General features: G+C 44.6%; 7 protein-coding genes across 11 annotated transcripts; 3 read left to right on the top strand and 4 right to left on the bottom strand.

The window, feature by feature from the left end:
* Window positions 1–1861: 1861 nt before the first annotated feature.
* On the bottom strand, window positions 1862–9707 carry LOC9650168 (protein SHOOT GRAVITROPISM 6). Of its 5 annotated transcripts, XM_024676700.1 has the most exons (51): window positions 9615–9706; window positions 9471–9561; window positions 9370–9424; window positions 9153–9296; window positions 9029–9100; window positions 8870–8960; window positions 8719–8814; window positions 8587–8665; window positions 8472–8535; window positions 8320–8423; window positions 8161–8260; window positions 8025–8114; window positions 7900–7977; window positions 7772–7842; window positions 7617–7716; window positions 7383–7559; window positions 7238–7333; window positions 7123–7188; window positions 6969–7067; window positions 6848–6922; window positions 6715–6774; window positions 6585–6665; window positions 6421–6542; window positions 6239–6368; window positions 6107–6186; window positions 5924–6056; window positions 5789–5870; window positions 5580–5737; window positions 5432–5512; window positions 5279–5379; window positions 5074–5225; window positions 4913–5022; window positions 4737–4865; window positions 4617–4691; window positions 4428–4561; window positions 4309–4381; window positions 4130–4261; window positions 3906–4081; window positions 3739–3858; window positions 3632–3692; window positions 3475–3573; window positions 3327–3427; window positions 3165–3270; window positions 2999–3112; window positions 2873–2947; window positions 2720–2818; window positions 2600–2671; window positions 2459–2544; window positions 2311–2404; window positions 2142–2249; window positions 1862–2072 (listed from the first exon to the last, which is right to left on the bottom strand). In XM_024676700.1, exons 1-51 carry the CDS (start codon window positions 9649–9651, stop codon window positions 1929–1931), a joined length of 5073 nt encoding a protein of 1690 aa, XP_024532468.1. In that variant the 5' UTR covers window positions 9652–9706; the 3' UTR covers window positions 1862–1928. The 5 variants fall into 5 exon arrangements, with proteins under 5 accessions (XP_024532468.1, XP_024532467.1, XP_024532466.1 ...); XM_024676699.1 differs by having other exon boundaries at window positions 4913–5225; window positions 9370–9421; window positions 9615–9707; XM_024676698.1 differs by having other exon boundaries at window positions 3165–3267; window positions 4913–5225; window positions 9615–9707.
* A 53-nt stretch (window positions 9708–9760) lies between these two features.
* Window positions 9761–11220, top strand: LOC9650169 (chromatin modification-related protein EAF7). The gene is made up of 7 exons (XM_024676703.1): window positions 9761–10159; window positions 10216–10278; window positions 10338–10445; window positions 10504–10567; window positions 10621–10742; window positions 10796–10906; window positions 10971–11220. The coding sequence occupies exons 1-6, from the start codon at window positions 9797–9799 to the stop codon at window positions 10850–10852; spliced, it is 777 nt and encodes a 258-aa protein (XP_024532471.1). The 5' UTR covers window positions 9761–9796; the 3' UTR covers window positions 10853–10906; window positions 10971–11220.
* Window positions 11221–11329: 109 nt separating this feature from the next.
* On the top strand, window positions 11330–13261 carry LOC112346879 (triacylglycerol lipase 1-like). Its single transcript, XM_024676702.1, has 9 exons — window positions 11330–11683; window positions 11744–11839; window positions 11892–12032; window positions 12094–12204; window positions 12262–12405; window positions 12464–12504; window positions 12562–12653; window positions 12728–12823; window positions 12881–13261. The coding sequence occupies exons 1-9, from the start codon at window positions 11504–11506 to the stop codon at window positions 13180–13182; spliced, it is 1203 nt and encodes a 400-aa protein (XP_024532470.1). The 5' UTR covers window positions 11330–11503; the 3' UTR covers window positions 13183–13261.
* On the bottom strand, window positions 13232–13829 carry LOC9640495 (cytochrome c oxidase assembly factor 6). The gene is made up of 3 exons (XM_002972073.2): window positions 13698–13829; window positions 13504–13638; window positions 13232–13425 (listed from the first exon to the last, which is right to left on the bottom strand). Exons 1-3 carry the CDS (start codon window positions 13764–13766, stop codon window positions 13324–13326), a joined length of 306 nt encoding a protein of 101 aa, XP_002972119.1. The 5' UTR covers window positions 13767–13829; the 3' UTR covers window positions 13232–13323.
* Window positions 13830–13833: 4 nt separating this feature from the next.
* On the bottom strand, window positions 13834–16108 carry LOC9650170 (probable F-box protein At5g39490). Its single transcript, XM_024676701.1, has 2 exons — window positions 15910–16108; window positions 13834–15850 (listed from the first exon to the last, which is right to left on the bottom strand). Exon 2 carries the CDS (start codon window positions 15789–15791, stop codon window positions 13863–13865), a length of 1929 nt encoding a protein of 642 aa, XP_024532469.1. The 5' UTR covers window positions 15792–15850; window positions 15910–16108; the 3' UTR covers window positions 13834–13862.
* Window positions 16109–16374: 266 nt separating this feature from the next.
* Window positions 16375–17876, bottom strand: LOC112346932 (replication factor C subunit 1-like). Its single transcript, XM_024676892.1, has 7 exons — window positions 17858–17876; window positions 17699–17807; window positions 17475–17635; window positions 17382–17424; window positions 17250–17320; window positions 17029–17199; window positions 16375–16970 (listed from the first exon to the last, which is right to left on the bottom strand). Exons 1-6 carry the CDS (start codon window positions 17863–17865, stop codon window positions 17052–17054), a joined length of 540 nt encoding a protein of 179 aa, XP_024532660.1. The 5' UTR covers window positions 17866–17876; the 3' UTR covers window positions 16375–16970; window positions 17029–17051.
* Window positions 17877–19200: 1324 nt separating this feature from the next.
* Window positions 19201–20100, top strand: LOC9650171 (photosynthetic NDH subunit of subcomplex B 5, chloroplastic). Its single transcript, XM_024676944.1, has 5 exons — window positions 19201–19436; window positions 19497–19560; window positions 19611–19676; window positions 19739–19797; window positions 19872–20100. Exons 1-5 carry the CDS (start codon window positions 19212–19214, stop codon window positions 20037–20039), a joined length of 582 nt encoding a protein of 193 aa, XP_024532712.1. The 5' UTR covers window positions 19201–19211; the 3' UTR covers window positions 20040–20100.
* Window positions 20101–20249: the final 149 nt, after the last annotated feature.

Raw genomic sequence — 20249 nt, forward strand, 5'->3', positions numbered from 1 at the left:
CAAGACATAAACTATGCAAACTTGGTAGGTCTAAATTATAAAAAGGGAAATTCCTCAGCAAAACACCTCTCTTTTTTGTAAAACCTTTTTTGAATTAAGAAAACTAGTTATTAAGTAAAAGAATACAACCTTTAAATACAAAAGTAGGCTTTCATAAAAGATATAATATTTAGCTTGCCAATATATCTCAAGTTCTTATTTTCGTCTCAAACCATATGTCATATTCCAATCTATTGCCTCTTATTATTTTGCATTTACATGCAATAATATAAGTGTGTTGAGAGTCTTTAAGTAAAGATTAGCACAAGTTATCCACTAACTTTCATCCTTTTCTTATTGGATGAAATAACTAGTACATAATCTTTAGATTTCTTAGGATCAACAAGGGAATTCACCTATAAAAGAAAGAATGTAAATGTATATTAAATGACAAAGAGGAAGGAATTTTTCTGAAAAGTTATAGAGCCTTCTTTTGTAAACTTATTAAATTTTCTGGTTTTATCAGAAAATTTATAATTGATTAGGCATTTATATATATATATATATATATATATATATATATATATATATATATATATATATATATATATATATATAAAACTGATGTTTTTAGAATAAGTTTTTAACTTATTATTTTCTATATTTCTTTTCAAGAGCCTAAATGGTTTTTCAATTTATGCTCTTGGAGTAACCTCAAAGTAGTTTTTTAAAGAATATTTTAATTGATGTTTGGGTATACCATTTTTCTTGCCACTCTAAGCTGTTTTACTAAAATAAACTTATGTTTAGATCTTTCTATTACATAATATTAGGGAAAAAGATATTTGAAAATATTATTTATATAATGGAATATCTAAATATTTGAATAAAGTAAAATATTTAAACTAAACTATTTTAAACTATTTTATTTTTGTATAGGTTTTTTGCATATCTAAATTTCTACAATTGTTTCCTGTAGTAATTATGATAATGTATTTTACAAAATAGTATTTTTTTATTATTTGAAATTTTTTGCATTTTTTTTACTGATATATGGAAATAACATATAAACTAACCTAATACTAAAACTTCTTGAAGTGAGTGAGTATTAAAATTGCTGTTGTTGAAAATTTAATGTAACATTATAGGTGAGAGTAGCATATGTTATTAATAATTTTGTGTGGAAAAATGTAAAGAAGATATTTTTATAAATATGTCTATATCTCTATTTTCTATTATCATTTTGTGTTTTTTATATGCTAAAGAAAATAGACAACACTAACATCAAGCTAATGACAAACTCATATAATACTAAAAGTCATAAGCAAAAATTGGTGATAAATTTAAAATAGTTATTATAATTTAAATTGTTAAACTTACTCAAAAATATCACTTAATAAATTTATGTAGTTTCTTTTATTATTTTTACTTTTCTCAATTATAAATTTATACAGGTTATTAATCTTTGAGAAGTATTATAAATCCTAGTTATCAAATTTTGTAAAGATATTCTAACTTTCTATATTTAGATATGTAGATATTTAGTTATTTTATGGTAATTTAAATTTAAGTTTATAATGCATACAAATAACAAATTTTAAGTTTAACTAGTTTGCTCAATGTTTGGCTTAAACATTTATTATAAATTCCCAATGAAATTTAATATCACTCTTGATTATTTTGTGCAAAAACTTAAGTTTGCTTTCACACAATATCTTGATATTATGACATAAAGTTGAAAGTAAATAATCTAAATTTAAAAAAAGAGTAATAGTGGAATATGATTGAAATGATTGTTATAGTAAATAATTTTAAAAAAACAATGGTATACATTAATTATGGATGTGTAATTCTTTTAATGTCATGATAAATTGTAAGATAGTTTAGAAATTCACGAAGTTATTTGTATGTAGGATTGAATTAAATTTCATAACGTCATATAATTCACATTATGTACATCCTGCAAGAACGTCCCCACTAAAACTTGATGACAATTTAAGCTGCTCAAGAAGAACTCCAAGAGCCCATGCCGATCGGGCTCTTACAATCTGGCTGGGCGAATTTTCGACAGCTCGCATTAGCAGTGTCACTACCTGATTGATCGAGCATAAAAGAAGAATAGTAAGCGAACTTTTACTTTTTCCCAAGTTTTCAAGCATTACCTGTGGCACGTAAATCGAGGAGGATCTTTGATCTTCGAGCTGTGACAACATAAAGGCTACAAACGAAACAGCGTTGGCTTGGACCCGCGGCCATGGCGAATCAAACGCCTGTGGAATCAAACGGGAGCTTTTCTTTTAGGAGTGAGCAACAGGGAAACCACGTCCTTACCTGGATTGCACAGGACAAGTATGTGTCCAATCTGTCTGAAAATCGAGTTATCAGATGTCTCGTTATTTCCTTCAAGAACGCGTCGTAATACAGCCTGCGGAAAGAGAAAAGGTTAGTTTAACTTTGAGGAGATCAAGATTCTACGAGCCTGTTGTCCGATTCCTTGCAGTCGAGTCTCGCCACATGTTTGAGCTCTTCAGCCTGAAGGAGAGGAGCGATTCTCTTGAATGTTGTCTGTGAAAAAGAACAACAGTGGAATGTAAATGAAAGAAACACTTCACTGGGATACCTTGCATGCTTGTCGGACAGATGAATCCTCGTCATTTATATGCAAAAGCACACGCGGGAGGATTGAGTGCATCTGTAACGAGCGCAGGAATAAGCCTTGCTCGGGTAAGGTTCAGCTTACTTGCTCCAGAAATGCATCCAGTTGCGATCCAGTGGCAAAAGCACTTAGCGTCCCAAGTGCACCAAACGATGCTGCTCTCATATGAACGCTCTCCCTCGTCTAACAACAATCTTTCAAGCATTGAACGAAACATGTATGTAACAAACCGAGTACCTGGAGAGATCTTAAACGTACACACAGGTTAAGCAAAACCGGAACCACTGTCTCTTCTGTTGTTATCTCGAGCACCTACGCGAAGGTAATTAGAACAAAATAAAGCGGAGAAAACCCGACTCTTACCAGTGGGAGACCTTGCACGGCGGCATACGATACAGATTCCACATCGTCGTCAATCAGAGTAACGATTACACCCAACACCTGCGGTGCGTATTGCGCCATATCGTCATGGGGAACCTGTCGAGGAGTACAAGAACAGCTTATTGAAAGAAAAAACAAGTACAGACACCTGAACAAGGCCTTCGACGCATAAGCGTCTTACTACAGGAGATTCATCTCCAATATGGCGACTCAAGACTCCAACAAGTTGTTCCAAAACGTCAGCGGTCCCCCTACTGCCCCACCATCCATAAAAATAAACTAGTTACAAGAAACAAAAGAGCCAAGAAACCTGGTTTTGACATATTCCGATAAAGCGGCGGCAGCTGCTATCCTTTGGAAAACGTAGTCTCTTTTGAGAACAGGCCACAGAAGATTGCAAATTGCACCAACCTGTAGAAAATGCTATGAGTCCAAAACAAAGAACTAAAGAAGCTCACTTTTTTCGGGTGTGTCAAAGCAACGCAATGCGCAATTTTTCCAACGGCTTTGATCCAGTATCCTTCAGTCAAGAGCTCGTCAATGCTGCTATCTACAACCTGCACAAAATACAAATCCGTAAAAATGGTTTATATGAGCACACAAAAAATCTCTTACATTCTCCATGTCCAAATCCCCAACAAATCTACAAAACGTTTTGAACGCAAGAATAATGTCCCTAGAATTGCAAGAATTAGTCACGTACAGCATCTTTTATGTCCTACCTTGACGCTTGCTTATCCAAACCAGTAGTGCCATGTGAGCCTCCAATTTGAAGCAAGAGCGCACAAAAAACTGTTGCATAACGTTGTTCAAGAGCTTTCCTGATGGGATCCCCTCCTACTCTGTTGAACAGCATCAATATTAAGCTAATGGTATACACCAGGCTTACCTGAAAGCTGTTGTCAGTGCCCGGACAGCAGCTATTGGAAAATAGTCGATGATATGAGGAGCATGCGAAGACTGCTCGTTCTTGTCCGTGTCGTCCTTCAGAACTGGAGTTTGATCCAGTACGGACACCAAATAGTCGAGAAATGGCAATGCCAAATCCACATGGTTCGCAAATGCCTGCTAGCGGTGTGAGAAGGCAAACATTGTAGAAAACTAAAGACTTACTTTAAAGGCTTCGTCTATCGGCCATGATCCTTTTTGTTTCAGTGAATCCTTAACTTGCGCCTCCCTGACTGCTGCAGCTAAAAGTTCACTCATAACTATTCTGGATTGCGTTTCTTGTGCTAGAGAACACACCTGCAGACAAAAAAAATTATCGCCGAAATGGAAAAATGTTGACTTACGGTTTCTAGCACTTTCTGACGCCTTCCAACCTCCGCAACAGATGTGGCAGCCTTAAACAGCGATTGTGTTATACTGTAAAAAAACTTTCATTAAAACCATGAAACAAATTGAATCTTACGTAGGAATATCGCGCTCGCCGAGTTGATTGCCTCTCTCCAGAATTAACTGTTTGACAGCAAAAGTAGCACCCTCCCCACATTGAGGGATTATATCACAGATAGCTGTGTTGCAATACTGCAAAGCAGACACATACTGCGGAAAAACCAAAAAAACAAAAGTTGGCGCAGGCAGGGGCAAAAAGCTTTACCTCGTCATTGGTCAAAAGGATGCTAACAGCGCCAACAATTTGCTGTAACGTTCCAGCCAACTCAGCAGTAGAATCCTATAAACATTGGTTAATATCTCAACCCAACAAAAGTCGACTTACCCATTTAGAAACAGCAATGAGCTCTTCTAGTGAGGATAATGCACCGAAAGAAACTTGCCTGCTTTCCATACTTGAGGAACCCCCAAGTTTTGGCAAAGTTAAAGCAATGCTGAAGAGAAGGTCAATAATCTGCAGACGGAATGTCAGTTTCCCTAATGCTTGCCTAGTTTCCATGCCTGAGCAGACGACTTTCGTATCAAGGAAGAAACATCCGCACAACGAGGTAAATACATCATCACTCTCTTTCCAAGAATCAAAGCGTCGCGTGAGGGAAGAAGAGGCGTACCTGAAACAACTTTGTAAAGTAAGCATAAAGATAGGAAAAGGTGACTACAACCTGCAGTACAGAATGTTCGGAACTCTCGCAATAGCGCAAGTACTGACATACAAGCTCTTTCTCTGTGGTGATCAACTTGTGAAGAGATGTATTGGTCAAGACTATTGAGCAAGTGATGAACTTGATCCGCTCTACTCTTCCCATCTTCCCCACTGCAAAACATCTTATTCTTTCGATCGTAAATTGTAATTTCTAGAAAACAGACCTGGTTCTTAGAATTACGCAAAGCAAGTTCGTTAAATCTGACAAAACAGAATCAACAACGGGTGCAGGTTCTGCTGGTAGCGTGTAGAACCTCAAAGTAGCCTGCACATTCTCATAAACAATTGCAGAAATCACCCAACAAAATTTTTATCACCTCAAGTATACGATCCCTTGATGCAGATGTCAACTTAGGCTCAACAGATACCAAGGTGGTGCATGCGTTTATCGCCAAGTTCTTGAGGATCCACAAAACAGAGTAAAAAACTAAAAATAAAAATGAAAAAATGGAACGTCCATCTCACCTGTGTTCGGAGTGAATCCGCTTCTAGTAAACTTTGTGTGGCAAGAACATAACTAGAAGTTTGGGACACCATTAACGTCATAACATAATCCAGCATTGTATCTCGCCTCTTCAAAGGGAATGGAACCCCATGGGCGCCAGCCTTTATAACAGCTTGGCCTGGAATACAAAACCAAATTTGTTTTCGTCAGGATTCGAAAAACGTTGTACCCAGCAGATTGATAGCCGTGATAACGGCTTGCTTAGCTGCGGCACTTTTCACATCAAGTAGCCTTGATAAAACATTTGTTCCCTTGAAAAGAGCTATTTAGTAAAACGAAGTGCGCTTTCAAAGATAAAAGTTACCACAAGCTTATCGATTCGAGCTTCAATAACGGTGGATGGAGCATAAGAAGCAGCATAACCGTACATCAAAGCTAATGCCGCATAGATATTGTCCACATCATTTTCTCTTTGAGCGAAGAAGGAAGCCAAGAACCTGCACAATGAAGTCCGTTAACGTAAACCTCGAATTGGACGTAGAATGACCTCGTGATTGTTCTTCTACTCTCCTTCTCAAGCACATCTTTCAGCTTTTCGAGAACGGTATCCAAATGAGAAGCTGCTACCTTTATCAGAACAAAGTCATCTACCATTTACAGACATGTCCACAGTACTTACCAGGCCCATTCCCATAGCTAGACCAAGCCTATTAGCTGTGTCTGCAACGTTGGATTGCCTATACATTGTGGCGATCTTTTCCCGGACAAAGCTTCTGTTATCAACTTTGGACAGAACCACACCAAGGCATCTACAGACATGCAACAGATGTTCAGAAAAGAAACTTAAAGAAAATTAATTACCTGTGCAAAAAGGCACAATGTTGATTATCTCCTTCGTATAAACAGTAGTGGCCAGACAAAGCATTAGCCATAGACATAGTCCATTCAGAACTGCTGATAACGTCCACAGATTCTGACAGAAGCTGATGTTGTACATTAGTAGGAAACAGTTTGACAACACTTACGTGTAATATCATTTCTTCCCATGTTTCTTGTTGCCATGAGTCATCTTCGGAGTCGCTGATATATGCTTTTAGTTTTGGAATCTGCATCAAATAGACTCTAATTCGTGCCCAATGTTCTTAACACACGAACCTCGTCTTCCCATAGCAACTGGACAGCGGTTGGAAACAGCGAGGACATGTTCAAAAGAGCCTACAAAGTACAAAGTTGTTGGCGAAACTAAGAAAACGTCAGAAGTCAGAAACAAAGGAAAGAAAAAAGACACCGTCAAAATTGATGCAGCAAGATGATTCCTCGCATGGGGATTCTGCAGAAGAACGATCAACCTTCCCAGCACTTCCTGCACTGGCTTGTTATCAGAGAAAGAAAAAGCCTCGACGGGAAACCTCTGGTCGTGGAACGTCGGGTTGCAATCTATAGTCGACAGAGACTGGTTCGCCTTTGCCATTTTTCCTCTTGATAATCTCGCAAATGCACTTGCAAAGCTAAGAAAGGAAGACTGTCGTCAACATATGTCTCAGGTTCTAGGAGGAAACTTACCGTGGCTATCGCTCCTGTAAAGCATGGCGGAATCAAGACTTTCAGTAGAAATGGCCACATAAGCTCCTGGACCAAAAATTCAGTATAGATCTTAGAAGTGAATGTATCTTCATACTTCCATATGAGGCGTTGTGCTTGCCAGCAAATATAAAATTTTATCGGACACAACCCGCAGCTCTGAAGGCGATACGAATCCAACTTTTAGACGAAGCTGGGACGTTAAGGGTTAGGAAGAAACTATATAAAAAGAAAAATCTTACGTGATTTTGATGAATTTCAGCATTTCGCGTGCCCAACGCTATTTCCAGGGCCTCCTGCTGTGAGTGCAGGATCTTTACCTCAGAATCAGTAATAGCTGACTGCTTAACTAAAAACTCTAAGAATATCCTGTCGTTATCTTGTTGCAAAAACCCAACAGCTGACATGATCGCAACGAGCTGAATGATAATAGAAGTGAAAACTACCTTGCAGAGTGCAAAATATAGGAAATATACCTCTGCCAAAGCTTTCCGCAAGTTCAAATTTGGCTCCTGCAGCGAGACCTTTACAGCCTCGAGTAGAGTGGAACGTTTACCATTCCAGCTTGTAGCAAGTCTAACAAAAACAATCACCGTTGAAATTATCATACTTGAATGAACAGCTAGCGCACCTAGGGAGTAAATGTTTGAGTATCAAAAAAACTCCAAGTGATGCTTCCATTTCTTTGGCATTCAAACGCTGCTTTTAAAAACACTTTATCAACCCAAACGAATGAGAATAAAAGCTCCAGCATCTCACAGAGAGTAGATAGTTGAAAAGGTCTTCCGGAAAGGCAGTTCCAATAATTACGAAGCAAGTAGCAACCTCGTTAAAATTCTGCAGAAAAGCGAGAATGTTACGATAAAGAAAAATTAAAGCTTTACCTTTAAAATTGCAGAGGCCTCTCCATTTCGTTCTTTACGAGAGTAGATAGAAGCCATAGGCAAAATCGTATTAAGAATAGATACAACAGCCTGAAAAACATATTAATACTGGTAACTGTTTCCTAAACACAAGAACCTGAAACTCTAGCATCGGCTGACCACTCGGTAAAACCACTTCCAAAAGCATGTGAAGAGCATGGGTAACTGGAAAACAATTACTGGAGTCTTTCTTGTACCTTAATGATAACAAAAGAGCCAGGGTGATGTACAAAGAGAAACTTTCAATGATGCTTACACTGATAAGATAGAAGGCACGAGCTTAGGCAACGCCGATTTTAACTGAATTTTATTTATGAGAGGGAACATTTGAGCCAAAGCTTCCACAGTAGCCAAAGAAACCTGATATGTTCCAGATTTATGTCAGTTAAGGAAAGAAACTGCACATACCTTTGCATCACGAGCCAAGAGCCATCTTCCCAGGAAAAGATCAAATGCAGAGTGTAAAAGAGCTCTGTAAATTACATTAAGTACACAAAAATGAGAAGATACTCCCGTAACTTACTGCATATCAGGACCAAGGTACGGAGCTGACGGATACTTTTCAACATACACGATCATCCCGGCACTCCAACACGCAAAAGCTGACAATGATTCATATCAGTCCATATGCTCAACGCAAAATTATATATCCTACCATCAGCAAACGTTTTTTTCTGCGCATCCTTAATTCCACCAAGAAGAGGTAAAACGCGAGAAAGCACGCCTTTCATATGAGGGACGAACTGGACAGCTTCAAACAAAGGCTTCCAACTAAATCCCATCACATAATGATAAGCTGAAGTTACCATCAATTGTCGAGAACTCGGCAAGAGCTTGAACCAATGCCAACACCGGCACCGAGCCTCCGACAAGTTGCAAAAATATTTCTTCCATAACCTGAAAACGAAGAAGCAGCAATACTAATAATGTAGGTAAAAAAGAAAGAAAGCGAGACTAAGCTTTACCAAGCTTGGCATTTGACAACAAACTGCAACCAGCAGACTCGATGCTGCGTGTTCCCAGCTTGAATCCAGATCCTGATAAAAGCTGTTAGTGCAAGAAGAAATCGAAAGGACAAAATGTACAGACCTTGCAGCTCGTCATCTCAGTGAAGGAGATTTTCACCATGGATTTTATCTTGTCTTCGCTTAGCTGCATCCTTTCCATGTCGCGGATTGTTCTCGCCATTACGTTCAAGACACTTGATCGATGAACTGCTACTTGTCCTCCACGCTGATCAAGCGAGAGAAAAAATAGAAAAGAAGGTGAGGATGCAAAAGAAAAATGCGCACAAAGAGTTGATTACCCGTTTAACAGTTCTCAAGCTCGTGAGGCAGCAATCCAAAATCACATGAGCGCTTCTGTGCAAGCCGAAATAAGAATTGGAGAGAAAATCCTCAATCTCACCCTCTAGCATCCTTGCAAAGTGATATCGTCGCGGCTTCCCTGACCGCGTCCGAGGAATCAGACAGCGCTCCAACCAGTGCTCGAATGACGACTAACGAAGAGAATAGAACCGAGATCAGGGAGATTGAGGCTAGATTTTCTTACCAGATTGATGAGAAGCCGGCTCCTCATCGCTCGCCATTGCCAAAGCGATCACTCTCGTCTAAACCCTACTCCCCCCATTCCACGTCATGCTGCCAGGTGGCCCACGCGTAATTGATCCATTTAAACCTTTTGCCCGCCTTCCAAAAGCCCTAGTTATCTTTCGAATTTGCCCTCGCCCTAGGATGAGCGCTTACGAGAAGGTACGCCAAGAGCGCATTCGAGCAAACAATGCGCGCCTTGCCGAGCTAGGGCTGCGCGATCTGGCCAGGGATATCGCCTCTCAAGCGCAGGCTCCAGCTCGAGAAGCGAAGCCGGCGAAGCCGAGCACATCGGCTGGGCCGGTAAGAAGGTCGGATAGATTGCGGGCCATCAAGAGCAACAAGAATGAGGAGGTCTCTGATGAGAGTGACGAGGAGATGATTGTCACACGGGAGATTCGTGACGAGGAGGAGGATTACGTTCCCCCAGCTGATGAAGAGCATGTTTCCGAGGACAGCAGTGATGATGAGCATATGAGTGAGGACGAAGAGTCTAATCAACCAAAGGTATGATATGAGTTCCTTTTTCTTCTTTGTTTAAACTGCGGCTACGTATGGGACAGACCGAAGAGCTTGTGAATTCCCATTTGGATTTCAAGCAGGACGAGGACTTCGATCTTCAAGAGGTTTGTACGTTTGTTTTCTCATGGAAAGAGAGAGTCATTAAATTTTTTGGAGGCTGTAGGCTATTGCTCTGTCTCTTGAGGAGGTACATGACGGAAGCTTAATCGACAGTAGAACTAAAGCTGTGAAGAAGTCAGTAAAAGAAGATTCAAAGCGCAGGAAAAAACCGGTAAGAAGATAGCATTTAAACCTGTGCTCATTACGTGCTTCTTACATGTTGCTTTCAGGCTGCAAGAGGCTCGTTTCACCTGTCCACAAAGGATATCGACATTCTTTATCACGCAATCGTTCGTAAGTGGTAGTGTGCCTTTCTTACTTGTCACCTAAAGTTTTTAACTCTTCAGAAGGTAGAAGGGGCCTTTCGCTGCGAGAATTGCAACAAGCAGCGTCTGCACATAACTTCACTTGGACAAAGCAGGAACTGCAAGACATGATTAGAATTTTTGACACCGACCAAGATGGCATGGTAAGCTTATGGAAGCTTCTATCTCTGTTTTCTGAGTACGCCAGTTTTTGCAGCTCAATCTTGACGAGTTTCTAAACATGTCGACGCGTTGCCATATTCTCGAAGATTGACATGCGAAGCGGCGAATTAATAGAGACCTACGCCGCCAAGACATAGTCTCACGGGTTAGTTGCCGACTAACCCCTTTCAAACTATGTTATGGCATGCACTCAAAAACAGTGCTTGCAGGTGTGAATGGGTCTTCCGCTAGTACAGCGGCCTACAGTGGACATGCATGAATGGAACTGGGAAGTGGCTCTCTGGCAGTAACAGACGGTTGCTTTTTGGTCACAAGAATCATAATGGGATATTTGCTACGCGTAAATACTGGCACGCAGTCTGGAAGTCATTGCAGCACCATTCCTTTTTTCGCTGTTGCTTGAGCCAGGCTTTCAGGAATTTTTATCTACATTCGCTCGGCCGGGCCGGGGTTTACACATTTGCTGGCTGTTCCGCTCTGAGATATCTTTGTCCGAAGGAGTGCAACATCAGCAGCCACCCGTGATGCCTGATCCCGTGTGACGCTGAAAGGCCTTGGAAGTTTGCAGATAAAAATTGGCAGCAGGCTGGCTCTCTGGCTGCGGGGCTATGAAAACGGTCTTACAGTACAGCAGGGATTGAGGATAGGGACTCAAGAGCCCCGGAGACAATGAAGCAGCTTCTCTATATAATCTCCCTGCCTTGAAATCAGTGGCTGCAAAGGGCAATCACTTCGTTCTTCAATGAAGAGTAGGAGCCGAAGAGCTGCTTGGTGGGTGGCTACCTTGGGTTTACTCGTCAAACTCGTGTACCTCCTCGACCAGGTGACTGCGGCACCATACGCTCACGAAGTCTTCAACAACAAGAATGGACTCTGCTCGACTTTTGTTCACCCGTACAACTATGGTTGCAGGGAGTTCTCGGTCTGTAGAGCTTACGCTCTTTTGCTTTCTTTTTCTGCGAACTAACTTCCTTCTGAACAGGTTCCAACACAAGATGGGTTTTTGCTTGGTGTCCAACGATTGTATGGTCCAAACAGATCCAAGGGTCCTGTGTTCCTCTACCATGGGATCATGCAGGTGTGCTTTCTAAATTCTTGGGCGTTTTCTTTACCGTTGCTTGGTTGAGCAGGGAGGGGACATCTGGGTGATCAATCAGCCGAGAGATTCGCTGGCATTTCAGCTCGCAGACGCTGGCTACGATGTCTTCCTTGGAAACACTCGAACTTCCAATTTCAGCTATGGCCATGCCACTTTGTCCCGCTCAGACGATGTATGCACAATTTCTGGTTCATCCGTTTCATTTGCCAACTTTAACAACTGGTTTTCTGCAGGATTTCTGGGATTGGAGCTGGGACAATCTTGTTGAGCAGGACTTGCCGACTATGCTGCGCTTCGTCCACAGTCAAACTAATCAGCGAACAATGTATGTCGGATTCTCACAGGTAAGACTGTCTTATAGAGGCAAATGATTCTTATTCTCGTCTTCTGGTTTGCAACAGGGCACCATGACAGCTTTTGCTGCTTTCGCGCACAGTGATGTCTCGGGACTTGTAAAGAAGGCTGCAATGCTCGGTCCTGTTGCATATCTGGAGAATGTGGATGCACCAATGCTCTCCATTGCGTCTAATATGTATCTGGACAGGGTTCGTCTCTCTTTCTCTATATCTTTCTTAGCCAGTGTGCTAAATTTTCCTGGCTCAGATTCTTCTTGTTGCCGGAGTCTATGAGTTCCGCGTTGAAAAGTACGTGCTTTTTCCATACTCGGTCCATGGACTAACTGAAATATAATCAATGCGCAGCTCTGGAGGCCGGCGAGTGATCAACACCGTTTGCAGGTCCCAACGTATGCAGCATGTGGACTGCTTTGACAACTTGCTGGACATGGTCACTGGTAAACAAAGCATTTTCCTTCTCTTTCTTTTTTTGTTGGTATTTTCAGTTCATCTAAGAATGCATGTCTTCAAGGTCCGAATTGCTGCATAAACACGACGAGGAGGCCCTTTTACAATCGCTACGAGATGCAAGCAACTTCAATGAAGAACGTGGCACACATGGCGCAGCGTAAGTGTCTCGCATGGAGTAGTATTTCTACATTCATGGTGTTCTTCTCTTCTACAGTGGTGCGCTCAGGAGAGTTCCAAAAGTATGATCACGGATATGTTGGAAACCTCCTCCATTATGGCAGCTTGGATCCACCGTCGTACTCCCTTTCAGCATTTCCCAGGACCGTCCCACTCCTACTCATTCGCGGCGAGAAAGACGAGCTTGCTGACAAGGACGACGTCGCCCGGCTCGTCAAAGAGCTCCCATCCGCGACTCAACTCGTCGTGGTTCCTCGCTACGCGCACGGAGACGTGATGCTCGGGGTGGACGCCACTGCGCTGGTATACAGGAAGGTGATCGACTTCTTCGCAAAGTAGGAAATTATCATCCCCATTTGATCTCTTTGCGAAGTACTCTCAAAAGTTCTAACCAAGAAAAAACGCTTCTTTTTAGCTACCAAAATTCGTGCTCGTCCCTCATCTAGATTTACATCTCTCGAGAAAAGCTAGAGAAAGAATTCAAGTAGCCTGTGGGATGTTTATGGGACCACTTCGAGTCTCGGGCTCCAGCATTCGCTGGGCTCTCTTCTTCGCACAGTGCTGCCGATCGAAATGCCTCACCTGATTGATACCAACAAAGCTCCGATCACGCAAAGAGAAACAAAAGAAACGCCAGGAAAGAAGAGAGAGAAATAATACCCAAGTCGATCTACACATCTTCTCGAATTGCGCCCGGCTGTGCTTGCAATCCGACGGATAGAGCAGCCCCACCGTCCCACTCTCCGTCGCAGCGCCCTTGGAGCTCTCCACGCATTGGAAGAACGCGTCGCGTGCCTAGAATAATCCCCTCCGCATAAACCCTAAACCCCACACCCACAACCACAACCGTCTACCTTGTAGCAAGCCGATCTGCCCGCCGCTAGCACCTTGGCGTCCACGTCCCCGCTCGCCGCGCTTCCCATCAAGCTTCCTCACAACTCCATCCCCTCTGTTTCAAGGGCTCTTTGTTTTTTAGGGTTCTTCGCTGGAAGGCGGATATTCCTAGAATATTTATCTCCTCAATGGCTAGCACAGCCAGCAAAGACATTGGAATTGGCCTTGGTGTGATAGGCGAAGTTGGCGATGGGCGTGAGAGCCCCGACTCTCTCCCCGTTGCGCAGCATCTCCTCCACGTCCAGCTTCTCCAGCGTCAGCACCGCCCTCGACTCGCTCCACACGAACGCGAGCATCCCACTCCGGTGCACGAACAGCGCCCCGGGCTTGGAGCTCGGGTACCGGAAGCCATACCCGTTGGAGATTCCCTCGCCCTGGTAGCACTCCATCGTCTCCACGACGCTCCCATCCCGGTAGCTCTCCCACGGGAACCTCTCCGGCGATGGCTCCTCCACTCTCGCAGTGAACATCGCCGATCCATTCGGATGAAGAACGTAGTGAGTCCCCTCCAGGATCTTGGTCGCGATCAGCAGCCTTCCTCCTCCACCACCATCTCTCTCGCGATCGCCCTCGTCGTCGTACGAGAGCAGCAGGAAGAAGAGTGGCTTCCCGGGCTTGCTCTCCCCGTCCGGCCGCCCCGGCGGCCATCCGAAAGTCCCGCCCCACAGGCCGGCAAGCTCGCGGCCCTCCACAGCCTTCTGCTCGGGGAGCTTGTAGAGCGCGAACCGGTTCTCGCAGATGATCGGCCAGGCCCGGTAGAGCGTCAACTTCAAGCTCGCCGCCTCGAGCCGGAGCCCAACCCCGGCGCCCTGCCGGAGGTACTCCCGCAGCGTCAATCGCCTGCTCGGTGCTGCCCCCGGTGACGCCACCTCCGTCCTGTTCTTCCTCTTCCCCTCCTGCGCCGCCAGCTTACTCCGCAGGACGATCTGCCTAATCTTCGCCTTAAGAAAGCCCGCAAAACCGGATCTTTTCGAAGCCGGCGTCGTTGCAGCGATCGTAGAAGTGGCAGCATTGGCAGTGGCAGCAGCAGGCCTGTCCTCGCTAGCGTACGAGCTTCCCAACTTCCCAGACAAACATTCCGAGTCCACAATCCTGTGGTGGTGGCAGTGGCAAGACGAAGGCGTCTTCGCTTCTCCACCTCCCCGACCGGTTTCTGTGCTGCGGGGGTCCCCATGCACGTACATCCACAGCAGCAATGCGTGCCTCTCGGTCATCGCCCTGAGCTCCTTCTTGGACGCCAAGCTCGGCCGGGAGATAAGCGGCCCCTGCGCCAGCGCCGGCATTTTGATCCGGATCTCCGCCACCACCATCTCCAGCAGCCGCCTCCGGTCGCCGAAGCTCAGCCTCCCGAAGCAGATCCCCTCGTCCTCCTCCGACGGCCTCCTCGCGCTGAATCTCCTGCCGGAGCAATCGTCGTCGCTGCTGCAGGTGCTCTCTACCGCGACACCGGCCAGAGTGCTGTCCGGGCTGCCACTCGGGCTCCTCCTCCCCCCCTCGGCCTCCAGGAAGGACTCGACCTCCAGCATCAAAACGTTGCAGCCTTCTCTCGCCGGCTCCACTCGCCCCGGGTAGCACCAGTCCTCCTTGTCCCTGCCGTGGAGGAAGAAGGCCAGCGATCCATCGGGAGCTCCAATCACCTCGAACACTGGCGCCCAGAGAAGGCCGCGCTTCATCCCCCGCGGGCCGAGCTCCTGGGGGATGATCCGGCAGCCGATGATGGAGAGGAATCCCCAGGTCACGTACACCAAGTTGCCGAGCTCTGGGTTTTGGTGCACCCAGATGCCGAGGAGGGGCCTCACTCCAACCAGGAAGCGATAGAGCGCCCGGTGTGACTCCATCCCGCTCCTCCAGGCATTCAAGTCGATGGATTCGCCCTCGGCCAGGCGCTGGCACTGCGGGAGCCAGAGCTTGTCCGACGAGCACGCGCTTCGAAGCTTGCGGCAAGTGGCGCTGAGGATGCAGAGATCCCTGTGGCCGACCCGGCTTGTGATCAATCCGAGGAGGTCAAGCGGGAGATCGGGCAGAGCGCTCGGAATTCCGCCGAAATCTTCCATCGGATAGCCCAGCGAGAGAATCGAAAAGAAAAAAGAACCTGGCCCGCGCTGCCTCAGCTCTGATCGATGGCACGAAAAAGATGAATCAGCGAAGAAATTTCCTAGAAATCACGCTCACCTTTCGCATTGGACCGGCTCTCCCTGGAGCTGGAAGAAAGGCGGCCGATCTTTTAGGTCAGACTACCTCCATTTGCGCCGGCAAAGCGCCTGGCGACCGAGAGCGAGCGATCGATCAATCATCCATCGATTGATCGACAGATGCCCCGCCAGGACCGCGTACGCAAGGAAGAAAAAGAGCTCGCAGCCAAATAACCTAAACGAAAAATCGGGCGCCACGCACTAAAGACGCGATGGATAATTAAGGAAAACGTTTAAAACGCTAAACTCTTTGACCGTTGACGAGGATTCTTGAGACTACCAACGCCCCAGATTTGCAATATCCAACGGCTGCCAAAGATTCGGCAAAGATTCCCGTGTCCAACGAAAAGAATAAAGGAGCCTTAGAAAGCGTAGAAAGTCGTCGTGAGAGAGCACAACAAGGCACGTACAAAAGGTGGCCCCGTCCTTTAGATTTGCTGTCACGTTTCACTTCAACTTCACTAGCCAGAACTATTGAATTTTTCCAGTCTTGCTAACCACTAGGCAAATGTTTCTCGTGAGCCGAAGCTGTGCTGGATCACGATGGAAACATCACGTAACACAGTGATTGATATTGATTTCTCTTGTTGTTGTTGACCGAGCGAAGAGGATTTTTTCATCCCAAATTCTTTAGTTTTGCAAAGATCGATCCCAACTCTCCAAGCAATAATAATATACTTCGATAGAGTTTTCAACGATCTCGAAGCTGGAATCTGGATGGATGGGCGCTGGGGTCCGCAAGTTATCTACCTGGACTCGAGCCACAGTTTAGTACCGAGTTTTAAGAACGAGGCAGAATGTACTACCGAGCAAAATCAAGCAACCTGTAATGCTTTCCGGTGCATGTTCTTGATTTATGTTATGATGGCGATGGACGATATGAGGTAGCCGACGAGTTGCACTCCTCCACTCTCCACTCGTCCAATTTTTTCCTGCTTTGAGACTTACATGATGGACTGGTTTGTGAGGAGCTTTCCATCGTGACGTGTGCTGGGCATCAGCGTTTGGTACTTTTGGACGTGCGGCTTTGGAACAAGGAAGCTGCACCACACGAAAAGAGCTCCTAAGAATTGGAAATATGAAGTTTAGAGTCGCAAACCTTTTAGTGCAACAACTGAGTTTTTATCGATGTCTCAGTATTGCAAACAGGTCCTCTGAAGCTCGAGTAGGATCGGGAGCTTTGAAGCTGAAATGCTGAACATTCTTGGGATTATCGTCAGCACTTATTTTGAGTTGTCCCTTGAGGAAGGAAGGAGTATCCAGATCACATCTGTTAAGCAGTTGATAAGTTACAGATCATTCAACCAAGATCCTGCTCACCTCTTAAAGGATAAATTCCTTTTCTTAGAACTCTTAGACAACCACATTGGAAATCTTAGTTTGTGATCCGCCTGTGACGCGCATCACGAGGCATGTTAGCGTCGTGAGGAAAACCGCACAAGCACCGCTTACAGTCGTGTCGAAGGATTGTCTTGTTCCTTGCAAAATGGATGAGCTGTAAAGCAGCAGTCATTATAAAAACTTCTATGAAACACGGCAGTTTACCAGGTAAGAACCAAAATCATCGAGAAAAGCTCCGACAGCTCCCGTCTGCCACGGCAAATGCTTTTGTCCATCACGTCTCCATCGCACAAGTAATCTGAAGCTTTCGAAAAGGCATTCAGGATGGATGCTCCTCTGCAAGGTTTGTAATTAAGATAGTTTTCCTGTTTGCACAGTTGCGTCAGGACAACCAGGACAGAAGTAGCCACACCTGATGATACTCATACCTGAACAAGAAGGAATATAAAACCAACATCTTGAAGAACCATGTTCACGCGAGCTTCTATTGTGTATGAAGTTTTGGCTCCTCTTCCTTCACCCGCTTCGGCACAAAAACTGTAAATCCACTGATCGGTAAACTTTCCGATAGAATTTTCAAAACTGACCTGTCCATAATCCCAAAAGAACCCAAGCAAGCATCTCTAACATCCACTCCTGAGTTCAGAGAATACCCTGCACATGCATACTGCAAAAAAATGTAAGAACTCGATCTGACACACCGGTTCATACCTGCATTTGAATCAAAACATGGCGAACGTCGCGATGTGCGCTGTCTACAAGCGAGCTTAAAAATAACTAACCACCGTTTTCTTTTCAGATCAGGAACACATTAGCGACAGGAAACTACCTTGTCCACACGTAAACACTCTTTTTCTTGGACTTGAATGAGGAGTTTTAAGATCTGCAACAAAAGCAAAGATAAGTTTCTAAACAGAAAGGAAAACGCACCTCACTTCTACTGGGTTTCTGGAACTTCAGCACTGAGCAATATTCCATGAGCCTGCGAAGCCTCTTGTCGTAAATGTCATTACAGATGCACATAATCGGAAGCCGTCCCTGTTGTAAAAGGCTAAGCACCGCCTGAATCGCTGTCTCGTCGATGTTGTCTATCTCATCGAATATAAGGACAACCTTCTTACTTAGTCCAAGATTTGTTGTTAGACACTGATTGTCAGCTCGTATGTTCCAGGTCTTTCTATGTACAGCCTACAAGTACAAGGAGTTAGCTAAGAGCTCATAAATTTTTTGATGTTCAAGTATACCATCACAGGGCTAAACTCCAGTTCCTCGCAAACAGCAACAGCAGCAGATGTCTTTCCTACACCAGATGGCCCACTGATTATAACAGCTCTTTTAACATTCTTTACTGATCTCGTCTTGGAAGCAAAGTTTTCTTCCCATGTTTGTAACCAAGTATGCAAACGCGTGATCTGCCAGACAACAAAGAACTTAAGCTAGAATAAAAAATCGAGACTCACAAGCACTTGGTTCCCCACAATGTCACTTCTCGTTCTCGGCCGATACTTGTGTGTCCACAAGCTAGATTCAGCACATAAGGATCTCTCCGTGCTTTCCCCGGCTTGAAAAACCGCCTTTTGCCTCTTTGGAGGAGGATACAGCCTGGGCTCCAAGGAGAAACGCTGCTTTACAGTTACCTCCCTCGCACAGCACGCCTCAAAGCTTGGAAGCATCAACTAAATGAATACGAACGATGTTAATCTCGATCCATCCAACTTAAATTTCATACCTGAGGTAGCTGCTGCTGTGACTTCGCAAAAAATCGAGAAATCTTCGTGTAATCTGACCTGCGCTCGTCAGCGCCATCACGCCGTGCTCCATCCAGCCGCCAGAAAGCCGCGCCTTGCATCCGGAAAAGACCATAAACCCTAGATAGAGGTTTGAGCGGGAAATTTAAAACTATGGAGATTCCGACAAGCCCTAGCTGACGTGTCAGATTAAATGGCAATGGCTGTGGCGCTCATACCGCTTCCTCCGCGAGCTTCTCTCTCCGTCCACCAGGAATGCGGCGGCGCCAAGGGCCTAGGGTTTGGCATTCGCGTAGCTTCTTCTTCGCGGCCGAGGCTGCTCTTGCGGCCGCCCAACGGGCAGCTCGGATTCTACGTCGAGCCCGACATCGATGAGGATGAGGTGTGGGATCCGGCCAAGACCAAGGGTGACGACGAGGTATGGGACTTTCCTCGTTTTCTTCTGGGAAAGATGTGAGATTTTCGTATGAATGGGCAGCTGGATTCTTTTCCTTGGGGAATTGCCGATGGCGCTCATTCGTGGCATGGAAACGAAGACGACAGTATGTAATTTTTCTTACTTGCTTGAAAGTAACCTTGTGTAGGCTAGCAGGACCATATTGGGAGATTGTAGCTGAGACGATTGAAAAAGCTGGAGGTCCTACGTCAGGACTCCAAAGTGAGCTCTTGGTTTTTCTTTTCTTTCTTCCTCTTTCCTATCGTAATTTTTTGTTTTGTTAGAATGGATATCATGGAGTTTTCTGCCCATTCTCTTCACCGGCATGGCATTCGGAGCGCCTGTAATCTTCTCCTTATCTTTATTCTTTTGTTTTTGTTTTCTTTCTTGTCTGTATGGTCTGACCTTCGCTTCCAGGCAACTTATCTATTTCTCTACACCGTGCTTTTTATATTCGCGTTTATCGGTATTGAGATGGATAAACCAGACCAGCCTCATAATTTTGATCCGGAGACATACCTTGAGATGATGGCCGAGCGAGACAAAGCTAAAATGCTGGAGCTCGGTCCGGGAAATGATATGTAACTGTTTTTTTGAGTCGACTGTTACATGTACAGGCAAAGATAAGAAAGGATCGATTCTTGTACGGGCTGCGCTTTCTTATGTTGATACTCAAGCTTTGTATGCAGGAAATCCTTTTCAGCTCGAGCTGCTAGAGGTAATCAAACTTTTAGAAGGAAGCATCGTTCTCATATGGATTGCAGGCTTTCTTTGTAACCAAGTGAGAAAGCAAGC

This window comes from Selaginella moellendorffii, unplaced genomic scaffold, assembly GCF_000143415.4.
Source record: "Selaginella moellendorffii unplaced genomic scaffold, v1.0 SELMOscaffold_18, whole genome shotgun sequence".
Taxonomy (NCBI): Eukaryota; Viridiplantae; Streptophyta; class Lycopodiopsida; order Selaginellales; family Selaginellaceae; genus Selaginella; species Selaginella moellendorffii.

What these genes read in the sequence shown, in the direction of transcription:
- LOC9650168 (XM_024676695.1), bottom strand. Translation starts at nt 9,651, where the DNA reads ATGGCGAGCGATGAGGAGCCGGCTTCTCATCAATCTG. An exon ending in TAGCTATGGGAATGGGCCTG is followed by an intron (nt 6,187 to 6,238) that starts GTAAGTACTGTG and finishes GTTCTGATAAAG; the next exon opens with GTAGCAGCTTCTCATTTGGA. An exon ending in GGGATTTGGACATGGAGAAT is followed by an intron (nt 3,574 to 3,631) that starts GTAAGAGATTTT and finishes TATTTTGTGCAG; the next exon opens with GTTGTAGATAGCAGCATTGA.
- LOC9650169 (XM_024676703.1), top strand. Translation starts at nt 9,797, where the DNA reads ATGAGCGCTTACGAGAAGGTACGCCAAGAGCGCATTCGAGCAAACAAT. An exon ending in AAGAGTCTAATCAACCAAAG is followed by an intron (nt 10,160 to 10,215) that starts GTATGATATGAG and finishes CGTATGGGACAG; the next exon opens with ACCGAAGAGCTTGTGAATTC. An exon ending in CAAAGCGCAGGAAAAAACCG is followed by an intron (nt 10,446 to 10,503) that starts GTAAGAAGATAG and finishes TGTTGCTTTCAG; the next exon opens with GCTGCAAGAGGCTCGTTTCA.
- LOC112346879 (XM_024676702.1), top strand. Translation starts at nt 11,504, where the DNA reads ATGAAGAGTAGGAGCCGAAGAGCTGCTTGGTGGGTGGCTACCTTGGGT. An exon ending in CTTTGTCCCGCTCAGACGAT is followed by an intron (nt 12,033 to 12,093) that starts GTATGCACAATT and finishes GGTTTTCTGCAG; the next exon opens with GATTTCTGGGATTGGAGCTG. An exon ending in CGTGGCACACATGGCGCAGC is followed by an intron (nt 12,824 to 12,880) that starts GTAAGTGTCTCG and finishes TCTCTTCTACAG; the next exon opens with TGGTGCGCTCAGGAGAGTTC.
- LOC9640495 (XM_002972073.2), bottom strand. Translation starts at nt 13,766, where the DNA reads ATGGGAAGCGCGGCGAGCGGGGACGTGGACGCCAAGGTGCTAGCGGCG. An exon ending in GCAGATCGGCTTGCTACAAG is followed by an intron (nt 13,639 to 13,697) that starts GTAGACGGTTGT and finishes GGATTATTCTAG; the next exon opens with GCACGCGACGCGTTCTTCCA. An exon ending in AGATGTGTAGATCGACTTGG is followed by an intron (nt 13,426 to 13,503) that starts GTATTATTTCTC and finishes GGTATCAATCAG; the next exon opens with GTGAGGCATTTCGATCGGCA.
- LOC9650170 (XM_024676701.1), bottom strand. Translation starts at nt 15,791, where the DNA reads ATGGAAGATTTCGGCGGAATTCCGAGCGCTCTGCCCGATCTCCCGCTT.
- LOC112346932 (XM_024676892.1), bottom strand. An exon ending in TTATATTCCTTCTTGTTCAG is followed by an intron (nt 17,636 to 17,698) that starts GTATGAGTATCA and finishes CTGTGCAAACAG; the next exon opens with GAAAACTATCTTAATTACAA. An exon ending in ATGATTTTGGTTCTTACCTG is followed by an intron (nt 17,425 to 17,474) that starts GTAAACTGCCGT and finishes GCTGCTTTACAG; the next exon opens with CTCATCCATTTTGCAAGGAA.
- LOC9650171 (XM_024676944.1), top strand. Translation starts at nt 19,212, where the DNA reads ATGGCAATGGCTGTGGCGCTCATACCGCTTCCTCCGCGAGCTTCTCTC. An exon ending in GCATGGAAACGAAGACGACA is followed by an intron (nt 19,561 to 19,610) that starts GTATGTAATTTT and finishes GTAGGCTAGCAG; the next exon opens with GACCATATTGGGAGATTGTA. An exon ending in TCCTACGTCAGGACTCCAAA is followed by an intron (nt 19,677 to 19,738) that starts GTGAGCTCTTGG and finishes TTGTTTTGTTAG; the next exon opens with AATGGATATCATGGAGTTTT.